This window comes from Baudoinia panamericana (genome assembly GCF_000338955.1).
Source record: "Baudoinia panamericana UAMH 10762 unplaced genomic scaffold BAUCOscaffold_3, whole genome shotgun sequence".
Classification (NCBI taxonomy): Eukaryota; Fungi; Ascomycota; class Dothideomycetes; order Mycosphaerellales; family Teratosphaeriaceae; genus Baudoinia; species Baudoinia panamericana.
In genome coordinates, this window is record NW_006911259.1 from 1,233,357 (window position 1) to 1,246,711 (window position 13,355).

The 13,355-nt window shown below is 57.1% G+C and overlaps 6 protein-coding genes across 6 annotated transcripts; 3 read left to right on the plus strand and 3 right to left on the minus strand.

Moving 5' to 3' along the window:
* The first annotated feature begins 14 nt into the window (after positions 1-14).
* BAUCODRAFT_31455 (uncharacterized protein) lies at positions 15-1,211 on the plus strand. Its single transcript, XM_007675385.1, has 4 exons — positions 15-368; positions 431-602; positions 989-1,081; positions 1,136-1,211. The coding sequence occupies exons 1-4, from the start codon at positions 283-285 to the stop codon at positions 1,196-1,198; spliced, it is 414 nt and encodes a 137-aa protein (XP_007673575.1). The 5' UTR covers positions 15-282; the 3' UTR covers positions 1,199-1,211.
* On the minus strand, positions 1,209-2,231 carry BAUCODRAFT_31457 (uncharacterized protein). Its single transcript, XM_007675386.1, has 2 exons — positions 2,168-2,231; positions 1,209-2,114 (listed from the first exon to the last, which is right to left on the minus strand). The coding sequence occupies exons 1-2, from the start codon at positions 2,211-2,213 to the stop codon at positions 1,471-1,473; spliced, it is 690 nt and encodes a 229-aa protein (XP_007673576.1). The 5' UTR covers positions 2,214-2,231; the 3' UTR covers positions 1,209-1,470.
* Positions 2,232-3,617: 1,386 nt separating this feature from the next.
* On the minus strand, positions 3,618-7,093 carry BAUCODRAFT_393590 (uncharacterized protein). Its single transcript, XM_007675950.1, has 2 exons — positions 6,598-7,093; positions 3,618-6,544 (listed from the first exon to the last, which is right to left on the minus strand). Exons 1-2 carry the CDS (start codon positions 6,706-6,708, stop codon positions 3,824-3,826), a joined length of 2,832 nt encoding a protein of 943 aa, XP_007674140.1. The 5' UTR covers positions 6,709-7,093; the 3' UTR covers positions 3,618-3,823.
* A 166-nt stretch (positions 7,094-7,259) lies between these two features.
* BAUCODRAFT_120436 (uncharacterized protein) lies at positions 7,260-7,831 on the plus strand (the record flags this gene model as incomplete). The annotated part of the gene is made up of 3 exons (XM_007675951.1): positions 7,260-7,274; positions 7,387-7,471; positions 7,524-7,831. The coding sequence occupies 3 exons, from the start codon at positions 7,260-7,262 to the stop codon at positions 7,829-7,831; spliced, it is 408 nt and encodes a 135-aa protein (XP_007674141.1).
* Positions 7,832-8,174: 343 nt separating this feature from the next.
* Positions 8,175-12,846, minus strand: BAUCODRAFT_146125 (uncharacterized protein; the record flags this gene model as incomplete). Its single annotated transcript, XM_007675952.1, has 3 exons — positions 8,175-8,825; positions 8,878-12,696; positions 12,766-12,846. The coding sequence occupies 3 exons, from the start codon at positions 12,844-12,846 to the stop codon at positions 8,175-8,177; spliced, it is 4,551 nt and encodes a 1,516-aa protein (XP_007674142.1).
* Positions 12,841-13,205, plus strand: BAUCODRAFT_31462 (uncharacterized protein). Its single transcript, XM_007675387.1, has one exon. The coding sequence runs from the start codon at positions 13,011-13,013 to the stop codon at positions 13,173-13,175; it is 165 nt and encodes a 54-aa protein (XP_007673577.1). The 5' UTR covers positions 12,841-13,010; the 3' UTR covers positions 13,176-13,205.
* The last annotated feature ends 150 nt before the right edge of the window (positions 13,206-13,355 follow it).

Sequence of the window (13,355 nt, forward strand, 5' to 3'; positions counted from 1 at the left end):
CGTGATATGCACCGCTATCACGACACGCAACTTTGAAGAGAGATCGAGGATTCGCTCGGTTGTTTGCCTCGCTTACCTGTTGCTGTTACTACGAGCACGAGACCAAAGCCCCGCACAGACCGGTAAACGTCACCTTCGGCTACGATCCGTGGCGCGGAATGTAATAATCCAGCGCCACGCGCGACTCACTAAGCTGCTTTGGATCCACCAGCGTTTCGTTCTCTGACTCGGGGGTGTATCAATACAACGCTCATCCACAGTCATCAGGACTACACACCCAGCATGACCTCCTACGACATGGACAGCGAGGCTGTCGGCCAGCAGGATAAGGACAAAGTCAAGATCAGCTTCCGCTTTTGTCGCGAGTGGTGAGTGATTGCTTGAAGAGTCGCCGTAATCGATGTGAACCATCCGCTGACGGTGGGTCTAGCTCAAACATGCTGTACCCAGCCGAGGACAAGATCAGCCATGAACTTATGTTCTCGTGCCGTATGTGTGCCTACAGCGAGAAGGCGGAAACGACGTGTGTGTTCCGCAACGCTCTGAGAGACGAGATTGCGGAGACGCCAGGCAACTACAAGGAGGTAGCGGAGGATCCTACGGTGGGTGATTGTGATCTCGCAAATGTTGACGAAGACAAAATGTATTATGGTCATGATTCAGCCATGGAAACGGATGAGCCGGACGTGTACGGTGAGGAGACGATCCCTGACCTGTGTACGCTCTGCGGGCAGGAGATATTATGTCCCTTCTGTGGGCGTCCGAGCTCCAACGGCATCTTGCTGGAGACGGAAGATCCGGGCGCATCGGAAGATGCCGAGGACGAGCGAGCCAAGGTGGAGGCTGAGCGCAGAGAACGCACCCTGTCGAGCGCCGGTGTAGCTGAGTCATGAAGAAGACGGGAGGCAGAGTTGGAGTGTCTATTGTCGTCACATTGTGCGCCCTTGTGCTCTGCAGCAACCCATGCTGACAGACATGGTTGTTACAGCTCCCACATACGGAAGATGAACAATGTGCACAGTGCGGCGAACGAGACGCGGTGTTCTTCCAGAGTCAGCAGCGAACGAGAGAGACGGGCATGGTGAGGCACTGCATGGATAACAGCTCCGATACACAGACTGACCATCAAAACCAGGCGCTTTTCTTCGTTTGCGTGAATTGCAATCATTGTTGGTCGACCCTCGACCGCATTAAATAGAGGGATGGACGCGCAGCGACATCACTTGAAGCACCGCGATTCCGTCAAGCAGTTATCGATATGCGGCATGGCGCGTGTCTTGTTTTAGCGAGGAGTCTGGCGCGAACTCTTCAGAAGCTTGTGCAAAGGCACTCTTACACAAATGCAGGATCGAAACGTCAGCTTCGTCTATACACGCTTGCTATCTCACTGTTCCGTTGGGTCAACCACGAACTGCGCGGGTTTTCCTCAGGTCCGATCGTGACCGAACCATGCTATGGAGGCGATCACCCCTACTTTGCGTCTCTCGGGCCTGGCTCGGCTCCAGCTTGTGCTTCTCCTCGTAGCTTCTCATCGTCTCTGCTTCGCGATAGCTTAGCTTCCTCGTTAAAGTGCACATTCGGGGCTGGGGCACGCATGGCAGAGCGTAGGCCCTGTTGCTCGCCGATGTACGGTCCTGGGCCATAGGGCGGCATGAGACCTGCAGCAGGATTTCCTTCGGGGCCTGGACGGTACGGTTGATAAGCCGATCGCAGTTGTGGATCTGTAAAGAGATCGAAGTCAGACGCACGAGAATATGGTGTGTTGGACGGACCCGACACTTCTGCCGGAAGCGGTCTTCCAGGTATAACTGGTGGTGAGGAGCCAGGCTCAGCGAAGAGTGACGTGGTCGTGGAAGGTGCATTCGTTCGGACCGAGGGAGTGGGTGTGGGCACGCGTATGGGCACAGTACTGGGTTGTCTCGGAGGTGAGCCGGTCGTAGGCCCTGCGCTTCGGAGAAGCGGATCGTCGGCATCAGATCGCATGCGCGGTATAGGCGCTTCATTACGCAACCAACTTGGTGTGTACGAGGAGCTACTAGCACTGCCACCTCCTCCGAACGGCCCATCGCCTCGGTCTGGCCGTCTTGATGGACCTCCTCTAGGCGAACGGGGATCTCGCAATTGTTAGCTCGATACTCCGTCGAAGTAAACGCTGGAGCGTACTTACTCACCCCGCGAACTACCCAGAAAACCGAAACCTTCCTCGTCGTCATCCCACCGTCTCCTCCCGCCACCTCGCGGTCGCCGGCGCTGGGGTCGATCATACTCATCGTCGTCATCAATGTCGCCAAAGTCGATCCGGCTTCGAGACCGACGTCCTCCGCCACTTCTGGAACCCGGTGGCGTTCCGTAATCGGGAGGCGGCGCGGCAGGCCATGCCGAAGCATATGGGTTCATTCCGGCCATCCCGGCCATCACCGGGTTCATCATGGGATTCATCGCCCCCATACCTCCAAGCCCGCTCATTCCCATGCCTCCCATTCCTCCCATAGCGCCCATGCCGCCCATGAACGGTGTTTGAGCCGCTTGCTGCATCGGATTAATTCCTGCCATGCTTCCCATAGCGGCACCTGCATGCATTGAAGGCTGCTGACCTTGCGGGAAAAGCTGAGAAAATTGTGGCAGCGCCTCACGAAGCATCTTCAGCATATGCTCCTTATACTGTTCCTGCCTAATCTCCGCCTCTGAGCCAAACAGGAGAGCGTCTCGCTCCGTCATCGCTTTCTGGTACTCCGCCGCCATCCTCTGCAAGCGCTCATCAATGCGGTCTTGCATGCGCTCGAAGTCGCTCATGGTAGGATGTCGACGGTGACGTTTTCCGGACGAAGACGAGTGTGAATCACTGCTGCCCCCGAACCTATCCGGGCCTATAATCGACGGCATCCAACCCGCCATGAATGGCATACCACCCATCCCCAAGCCACCAAGTCCCATCGGAAAGCCTCCTCCAAACCCGCCAAACCCACCAAGGCCACACGGCCCGCCACCGCCCCCACCACCTCCGCGATAACCTCTCCGTCCTCTCTCGCGGTCATAATACTCGGTCAATATCTCACCCAAACGATCATAATCCCTCATCGTCCACTCTTTGGCATCGCGCCATGGCATCGGCCAACCGCCTCCGCCCATCAAGAATTGCGGTACGTAGTCTATCGGATCATAATACCGCTCTCGTCCATCTCCGCCACGCTCGACGTACGTATACCGCCTATTTCTAGTGCCATGCGCGCCCCCTGGGCAGCGACATGGGTCGTTCGAGCAGACCCGTAAGGTGTCGGATGGAAGGTAGACCTCGCTGTAGTGCTGCGAAGGGCGGGAACAATCTACTCCCATCTTCACCAGAATGGTGTAGGACAGTGCAGCCAGAAGGCAGAGATCGTTGGGTGCCTTACTGTCGACGAGCAAAGTCATCGAGAAGTAGCGAGGAGCGGCGAACCTGCTTGACCCTCGGCCAGCGCGAAGATGTGGTGAAAAGACGGTGAGCAAGCCGACGCAGTCAAGCCGTACGACATAGCAAACAGCGCGTAGTCGATCGCCAGCCCAAGCGGTCAAGTCTTCAGGCAAGTGAGCAGAAGCGGCACAAAGCACTTACAAACAAAAAGGAGCTGAGCGATACAGGAAGCAAGCAATTCGAGACCCGCCTTGTCTCATGCAGCTACCCGACGAGTCCCTTCTTGTGACACATACCACGGTCATGTGCGTTCGTGCCACACAAAGCTAGCCCATGAAGGCGCTTAGTGGAAGAGGGGCCTATTGCAGGCGTCGGCATATAGTACATAAATATTGTATTGAAGCTGCTTGACGTCTCTTGAGGCTAGGCAGCTTACATCGTCCTTCTGGATCTTCTCGGGCCACCGCTTCGTTCGACCGCCGCTCTCACTGTCGAGGGCTCCCTCTCTGGCACGGGAACGGCACCTCTCCTCGGACTGCCCCTCAACCTCTTCCCTCGATCCGCTTTCGTCCAACCCTCACTCTCTTCCGAGCCCTCTCTCGAGCTTTCCAGAGCCTCTTTCTCCCGCTCTCTCACCATCTCCGCCAGTGTCTTCCGGCCTTTCTTTTCGCTTCGCTCCTCCTCGGGCTCGATAAACCGATGAATAGTTCGGTGATCCAGCACACGCTCTTCCGTGTCGAACCTGCCTTCCCTATCCGTCTTGGGCCAGTAATATCCGTACAGCTTGCTATGGCGCTCGCAGCGCGGGCATGCAATGCGCGTAAGATATGCCTCACTTTGCACAAAGTGCTTGTCGCAGTTGCGACACTCGACCCAGCGGTGGTATGTCGTGGCAAGCAGGGCCCGGCACAGGTGGTAGTCGCCGGGTGTGCGTGGCTCGCCGCGTCGTTCTTCTGAGTTGGATGACTCGGCTTCTGCCTCTGCGTCGTCTTCCGTCTCGATGCTCCGGATTGGTGCCCGAGACTGCTCGGGTTCCTTCTGCATCTTAAAAGTTTGTTGCCGCGCATCGCGGGTCACTGTCCTGCCGCGCCGAGGCTGCACAGAACCCTCGCCTCCCTCTACTTCTTCTTCTGCTTCCTCTTCTTCTTCTGCTCTGTCATGCTCGATCACGAAATTCGCAGAGATAAGTTGAGACGCACTAGCATGTGCCTTGCTGCCCTCTACAAGCTCCATAGCATCATCTTCGTCTTCAGGCGGTGGCTTCGTCAGCATCTCCACGATGTCGAACGCGATATTGGGACCCAGAAACTCTTTCCTTATCTGCGGACGAGGCGCACTTTGAAGCGAAGTTGCACTTGAGGCCGCGGTTCCGTTAGAGCTGCTGTCGGCCATGCCGTTGGAGCTTGGGCTGGTGCTACCGGTCGACGCGACGCCCGCTGGCTCTGCTCGCTCGCACAATGCATGGCCAGAAGGTCCACGCGGCTCTTCCAACGCCGGATCTGGCGAAGCTGGGACGCTCCAGATGTCGGATGCTGCATTCTCTACGACAGCGAACCTCGATCGCTTGCCTGACGAAAGACTCGGCTTACCATCAACTGCACCCCGCCTGCCAGACTGGCTAGCAGATGAAGGCGTCCGTGCATCACCATGAGGGTTGTCAACGGTTGTGGCGTAATCGCAAGACATTGATCGGTCTTCCAAAAGCCTAGCCCTCCGCTCTTCGAGCATAGCTCTCATACTGCGCGGCACAAAGCGACCAGCTCCGTCTCGCGGCCACTCTGCGCTTTCATGCGTGGCGTAAGCCTCGTCCCAGTCCTCCTGGTCGTCCGCGCCACCTCGCACATTCCTACTCTCAGGTGTTCGTTGCTGCTCCGAGTCTGTCTCGGCGATCTCTGGCGACTTCTCTAACATATCTTGAGGTTCTTCCGCAGCTTGTCGCTTGCTTAGCACGAGATCTCCAATGTTGCACAGCATGGCACGAATTCTGTCGAGTACAGCAGTAGCTTCGGAATCGGCTCGCTCTTCCGAGCTCATGCTGCTATCCTCCGGCTGCTTGAGCTGCGGTTGCATTCGCACTACTCGCGCCTTTCCATGCTTTCTTCTTTGCTTTGTAGACTGCCATCGACCGTGACCAAGCTGTGCTTTCCTGGCTTCGTTATGTCGTTCAATGTTCGTCGGCTTGCGGATCGCCTTCATCCGGGCCTGGGCCTCCGTTGTAGAGAGCTCACTACGCTCTCTAGCGTCGGCAACCGCTCGCTTCTTCTTGTAGGCGCTCATCGTTTCACCTGGAGGCAGTGGGTACTTCCTCGGTCGACCGGGACCTCGTCTTTTCGGAGACGGTTCACCTTGCAAGAGCGCATCTGATTGCGACTCGTCACGTTTCCGCTTCCCCAGCATTGGTCGTTGAGGTACCCTATGAGGTCGCGGTTCCTCCTCTGCCTCGCTCTCGTCATCCTCACTGCTGTCGTCCTTCAGCAAGGGACCCCTCGGATCCCAGCCATTCCGTACATTGTTTTCGCAGGTAGCGCACAAGCACTCGCAGTTCTCTAATCCGAAATAATCTTCGCCGTACGTAACAGTGATCTCATCGCCGACGGCAATGTCTTTACAAGCCACGATATGAATGCCATGAGGTCCGCTCGTATTCAATCGAGCATTCGAGTCGCAGTCATGGTTCGCGAAACGTGCTGGTCCCAGGAACAGACTCGGTCGCTTGCGGCGCGAAGAGAGAACTATGGAGAAGTCCGTCCGACTGCAGAGCTCCTTCTCTTCCTGCTCCGTCATCTCCACCTGAATGCCCGACAAGTACTTGATGGGTTCGCCTTTACGGATCGCTTTGCGCGCGTAAATCGCCGCCTCGGCGGTCATGACGGTGTAGCGATTCGTTGTGCCCACATCAAAGGGGCAGTCCGGTAGGTAGATGTTGATATACTTGCGAACGTGGCGCTCAAAGTGCTCCTTTTCATCTTCCGTGCCGAGACCGCGGTAAAACTTCTGTATGCCCGGCAGACGGAGAAGCTCTTCATGGGCCACAGTAGGTTCTTTCTGGATGATGACTCGCTTTTGGAGAATGCTGCAGACTTCCTCCTCGGCAACGCCACGGCACGGGTGGTACGTGGCCTTCAACTTGCGGATGGTGGACCAGAAATACACCTGAAGCCGTGTTAGCGCCCACTCAACCACGCCGCCAGCAACATCGCACTCACGCGATCCACAAGCGCATCGGTAATCAGGTCATCGTAGTTTGCCAATTGCGACAACGTCAAGCCTCCCTTCTTCTTCAATGCCTCCTCCAAGTCGGCGGCTTGCCGCGGCATCTTGGCTCTGTACGCTGAGCGCTACAAGTGACTATAGCTATTGTATGTCCAACATCCAGATTGCTGAAGTTGTTCTCTTGCATGCGGCTGAAAGGAGCGCGACTTATTGTTCGTATTACAGCCCCATTCCCATTCCTCCGCCAGCCAGCAAGCACGTCCGCCTTACGTTTGCTCCCTCTTTTCGCCTACCGCTCGAACAGCACCTCTTCTTCCACTGCCGCTCCTTCACTGCAGCCGCGCTTAAACGATAGCATGTCATTCATTGTGTTATAATAAGGGTGAATGCGCCTTTCGGTAGAGGGTTGAGTGCGGTCGCGTGTAGCCATGCGCTATTGGCTATTCCACTCCGACCATCCCAGCCACATGCATAGGCACATCCATTTCAGGTCTGGCGCGCGGCTGCTTTTTGCGGAGCATTTCGGACGGCCCCGAGGGTGTGGTAAAGGTTGCCGACGACCGGCATACTCTAGCACAGAAGATATTCGTTCGAAGTGAGGAGGAAAGAGGGTATCATAGGAGGAGGGCCCGCAGAGGCCGCAGACGTCGCGAAGATGATCCAACTAAAGGTACCAAATTCACACCACCCGCTGCGAGCGGAGATATTCTGGCGCAAATACTCCCAATAAGGCAGTCACGACTATGGTGTACGAAGGACTATACTGACCGATGGAATACTAGACCATGGTCAATGTGATCGACAACTCTGGAGCCGCAGTAGCAGAATGCGTCAAAGTACTGAAGATGAAGCGACACGCCAAAATCGGTAGCACTCACATCCTCAATTCCGCCGTCACCCTGCTGACTCTTCTTGTTAGGCGACCGGATAATAGTAGTAGTACAAAAGCAACGCAACTTCGGTCCGGAGACGGGCGGAGGAGGCTCAGTATCAGTCTCTGCCGCCAACAAGGTCCGACGAGGCGACATCCGGCACGCGGTCGTGGTGCGCACGGCGAAGAAGTACCAGCGGCCCGACGGCAGCGTGGTGAGATTCGACGACAACGCTTGCGTGCTGATAAATAAGGGTGGCGAGCCGATTGGCACGAGGTTGAGCGGAATCGTAGGGAAGGAGATTCGGGAGAAGGGGTGGAGTAAGATATTGAGTTTGGCGCCGATGCATCTGTAAGAGCACTCTTGAGCTCGGAGTTCACCATAGGTGGTGTCGGGCAAGCATACCGACGGCGTCAGTAGCATTGGGATTTTATACTCTGGTTAAGGACAACTTGCATTGGAAAGTCAAGTCGGGCTTAATGGACGAGCATTATGCGTATGTATCATTAACACCGTCCGATCCTTACACTCCGCCAAAGCGAGCGACACCCACTCCGCACAAGGCTCCGTACGCCGCGATGACGTCCAGCCAATGTACAAAGCTTTTCAAGAAAAAAATGCAAGACCACCGCCCTTCTTGAGGCCATGGTCCCGATCTGCCACCTACAGTAGAAGCATGCTCACTTCGCATTCCACCCCTAGAAGATCATACTTTTGACCGCCTCCCGACTTCTATGCGCAGATCTGGGAGCCATTGGCGGCGTCCTCGCCCTCTCCCTCTCACTCCCGCCAGTGCCCGTCCGAGGCGCTGGTGGTGGCCTCTGCGCTGGAGGCCCCTTGACCGGACTGCTAGCTGCACTCTTGGTCGGCATCGACTTCCTCGCTACTGGCTTGGTGAAGTCATGCACTTCCGTTCCCTGCGGCGGCGAGGGCTTAGTCGGCGATGAAGACGCCTCGGCCTCAGCGCGCTCTCGTGCAAGCACCAAATCTGTCCATCGAGCCGCCTTCTTGACAACGTCCGGCTTGCCGACAACTTGGCTAAGTACCTCCATCCACTGGTCCTTGGCCGCGCGGGAGTCGGCGTAGAAGTCAATGGTTTCGCCGTTGGCGAAGCGGATGCGGAAGCCTTCTTCCACGTACTGGTAGCCTTCGTCTTCTTCGGCAAAAGCAGACTTTCTCCTGCCCTTGCTGCCGGGCGCGGAGGATGCTGGATTGGCGACGAGGGTCGTCTTATCGTCGACCAGCCGGGATGCCTTGCTGAGATTGATGACGGCACGCTTTTGGTGGGTGTGCTCGTGGTAGGCTGTCAGGCGAGAAGACTGGAGACGGAAGAAGCGGCGGCGCCAGTGCTGCGAATGGTCAGTGACTGAACGACATTCCTTTCGGCTTCACAGAACATACCGTGCAATCACCGCCCTGCTGGCTCAAGTGGCCTTCGTGCACCACCTCCTTCACCTCACCTGCCTTGTTCATCTCTCGAATCGCCGAACCCATGCTCTTCGGCATGTCCTCATCCGTCGCACCTGTCGGCTTCGGCACGTAGAGCAGCTGCAGCTCGAGCTGACCAACCACATACGGCGGTCTGCGAATCGGTCCGGTGTGCGCACCACGCTTCGAGCGGACACTGTTGACGACATGGCTGTCCTTCTCCAGCGCCCACTCATTGTAGCAAGGAACGTCAACGGTGAGTTGGCGGCCAAAACACTGCTTTTCGTGCGCCTTAAGGTTGATGTAGGCGCGTGCGAAAGAGCCGTCGGCGGCGTTGACAAGCTCGTGGAGCAGATCCCACGTTGTCGGTTGCGCAGAAGCACGCTTCCTCTGCGCTTCCGCCTGCAATCTCCGCTCCTCGGCCTCCGCAGCCTCGCGCTCTGCCCTCTCGCGCTCAGCGCGCTTCCTCGGACTTGACAAAAACCTTGACGCGAAGCCACCAGTCTTCTGGCTCTTGACGCTCTTCGTTGGGCTGCTCAACGTAGGCGTCGCCGGTGGTTTTGGCGGAGGTGGCAGCTTGGTCGTGAGCGTGAGCTGGAATTCAAGATCGTCCTGCACCACCAGCTCGAACTCTTGGCCAATGGGTGCAGACTTGCCCAGCTCGAGGTTCGCTGTGGTGACGCAATGTAGGCCGTTGTCGAGCGTCAGCTGGAAATCCAGACGGTCATGCTTGGGCATTGGCAGGTCGAGGTGCTTGACGCCAACAACCTTGACGAACAACCTTCCACGCTCGACACCTTCAGCGACTTCATCATCCAGATTAGCAGTCCCAGCCGCATAATCCTCGTTAACGACACCCAGCGCACTCTCCTTCCCTGGCAACGGCGGCGCCGGCTCCCGGACACAGGCGGCACCCTGCGCCGAAGCATTACGCATACTTTTGCGCCTCGTCTTGCCGTTCCACGGCTCAGTTTTGAAGTACTGCTCCACGCTCGGCTTTCGCGGCGATGATCGGCTCCCACGCGTCGCGGAGCTTGACCTACCTTCCACCGTTGGCGACGTCGGCGGTGCAAGTTCGGTGACGGCTGGCAGGTGCGAGCCGTTGCTGTCATTCGAGAAGTTCCTGTTAGAAGCCACGACCACTTTCGTGTTCTGGCGCATGAGGTAGCCTTTCTGTGGATGTAAAGAGCTTCCGTTAGCACCAGCACTGCAAGAGTGGGGAGTGTAAGGGGTTTGGGGCATTGATGCTTCTGCGGTACTGCGTGCGACACTCGGTTGCTGCGTGGCAGCGTCGAAGCGCGCGAAGAGTGGTGCAGGGAAAGGTGAATGTACCTTTTGGGTCTCAAGCAAGCGATCAAACTCGGCATCTAAGCCCGTTGCCAGATCGTCGGCTTCGTTGGTTGCAATCTCGGGAATGGAGACATCAAGCTGCGGCCTCTGGCTTTGGTGGCTAGTTGGCCGTTCGTCTTCGCAATGCGATCGCTCATCTGTCTCGTCGTGAGTTGTGCTCTCGGGCTCCGTACGGTACCCAGTTGGGATAGCAGGAACAGGATGCTCGCCACTAACGAGTCTTCGCTGTTCGGCCATGGCCTCAAAGTCTGCTTGGGAGGCAGAAGGTCGAGCCTTGAGCCTGCCGCCGGTCTTGATGGTGGCCCTGCGCTCCGGGATGACGATCTCTGGCTCCGGCTCTGGCTCTGACTGAATTTGCGGCTCTGGCACAATCTCATACCGTGCAATCTCGACCTGCTCGTGCATCGAGCTGACATCACTTGTGCGGTGCTCTCCGACAGAGTTTGGAGTACCTGGCGGTGAGATCTCAGTTCCACCGTATATCTCACTAATGGCATCCGGAACTTGATGGCTGAAGTCAAGGGGCTCAGGCTTCGGCACATCACTCAGGTCAAGCTGCCTGGTGGTCTCATTGGACGTCGGCGGAGAGGGCGTTATGTACTGCTTCATGCCAAAGTCGTAGTCATCCGCGCTCAGGTATGTAGGCAAGCCCAAGAACTCGCCCGTCATAGTTGGCTTGCTTACAGATGCTGGCTCGGAGTAGTCCTTCACGGTGAGCAGCTGCATGGCATCCTGCAGGCTCTCCTTTCCGTCGTCGGCAGGCTCATTGCTTTCGTTGTACAGAATAGTGCTCTCGGCCTCCGGCTCCGCAGAAGAGTATCGGCTCGTATCGTCCTCTTCGTCCGCGCTCTCGGGCTCTGCAGGGTGGCGCAGCACCGAGGACTGGCGGTCGTACTCGTCCATGCGCGAGGGTGAGCGCGGCGACTGAGCTATTTGCTCGTCGATGGCAGGAATGGCGGCCAGGTCGACATCGTCCTCGTCAGTCGGCTCGGCTTTGATCTTGACCTCGTCCAACAGCTCAATCGGCTGCTCTTCCACATGTTGCCCAAGATGCGTCTCGCTCGTCTCTCTGCTGTTCTCGCGAGACGGAATCGGCTGGTCAGGATCCAATTGCGCAAGCTCTGCATACGACATGCGCGGCACCTGGTGGTCCGCTTCTAAGATGGACTCCTCGATATCGCTCTCATCCTCGAAATCGTACTTCGTGTTCCTAACCTTGCGCAGAATGCTCTCACGCGAGATTCGAGGCGGAGCGCTAGCGAATTCAGCTAGGTCCGTAACAATCAAGTCTTCCATGACCGGAGCCTCTGCCACGCGGACTTGCACATCCATCTTTTCGCCCGTGTCTAGGTTGGTGACGGGCAGCTCCTCGGGCGTGCCGTGCTCTGCTCCGGCAGAAGCAAGATTTTTCTCCGTGTGCAGGGGCGCATGCTTACCCAGGAAGCCGGGCAAAGGTGGCAACGGCCTTGATTCGCCGTCAGACGTCACACTCTCGGACCGGCCAAGGACCGGACGCGCTGGGCTCGAGCCATCGAAAACATCGTCCTCGTTGTTTACGAGGTCCGTACGAGCCTCCTCAGGCGACATGCGAGACCAGTATTCAGGAAGGACAACAGGAGTCTTGTCCGCATTCTCCAAGTCGGCGTCGAAGCTGTCCTCACGCTCCTGTTGCTCAGCAGAGCTGCCACGCTCGAAGCTGTAGTCTGAGACGTCAATGGCATCTGAGTCCCAGCTCCCTTCGCGTGAGCAGACAGACACAGACGGCTCGGGCGTTTGCTGCTCGTACTCCTGGATGACTGGCGGCTCGGCGTGGAAGGTTACACTTTTCTGGTGCTTGTAGAGCCCACGAGGGGTTGGTGCACGCTCGTCCTCCGACCATGTGCCATTCTGTGGGTCAAAGAAGCTTTGCTGTGATGTGCCGAACATACTCGTTCGCGCCAGGGACGATTTTGTCGGTGATGGGCTGCCTTGCTTTTCTGGGCTGACCGGCAACGCGATCGCAGCAGCTTCCTTGGTCGGACTGAGCTTCGGAACATTGATCTCGGTCTCTGACCTCTTGTGACCCGACCTCTGCGGACTCAGCAGCGGGTTGTTCTCCTTTCGAAGGCTGTCGTAGCGCGTGAAGCTGTTATTCGCGAACTGCTGGCTAAGTGGTCTGTTGGCTGATGGTCTCTCCACGATCGGCAACGACGTCGGGTCGTAAGCATCTCTCGTCTCCAGCGCAAAGATGTTGCTGTTCTTGACGCGGCCGGACTGCTTCAAGCGCTCAATGCTGGAACGGCGCGTGGGGGAGACAGAAGGCGATGGTGAACATTCCGGAGTGTTTTCATCGTAGCGAAACGGCGACATCCTATCCTTTAGCTCGCGAGGAGACGCGAGTTTCGTGCTGAAAGGTGACGAGTTCTCGGCGTATGGCGAGGATTCGCGAGAAACGATCATCTTCTACGGAAAGCGGTCTGTGTCAACAAACACTGAGACCAGCGGCAAGAGGGAAATGGCGCGCATGCTTACCTTCGTCGCCTGATTGTAGCTCGGCGAGTTCCTCCGCTGGCTGGTCGAGCCAATCTCGGCAAGAGGCTTCGAAGCAGCCATCTTGTTGGGTGACGAGGAAGGAGTGTTCTTGGAGATGCGCAAAGGCTGAACCTGGCGAACCATGGCGGTAAGCACACGATGCTCACTGTGGGAGTTTGTATCAAGCAGTGCTCACTGAGTCCATCGTCTAAGCGAAGCTGTCCAGAAGGGTATGCGACGCAACAATGCGATCGAGCTTGGTCGCCGAGAAGCAGAGAAGTTCGCGTGGAATGCGCGCTTGCTCTCACGAGCAGATGCGGCGCCGAGGTGGCTTGAAGCGAACAATATGTATGAGTGACCAAGCGCCTATGATAGCATACTCACGTCCCAACGAAGGTGCAGAAACGTAGAAGCTCCTCGAGTAGCAATGTATTATGTCTCTTGTTACGCATAGAGTGTCAACGAACTGGCCCCCCAAACTGTCAAGCCCCGAGGCTCCTTCGGCCCGGTCGCCACTGGCAACCATCGCGCTATGCCACTCCAGGCAAACTTCCATCGGCTTACTTGCCTTCTCAGATCGGGCGTGGAGA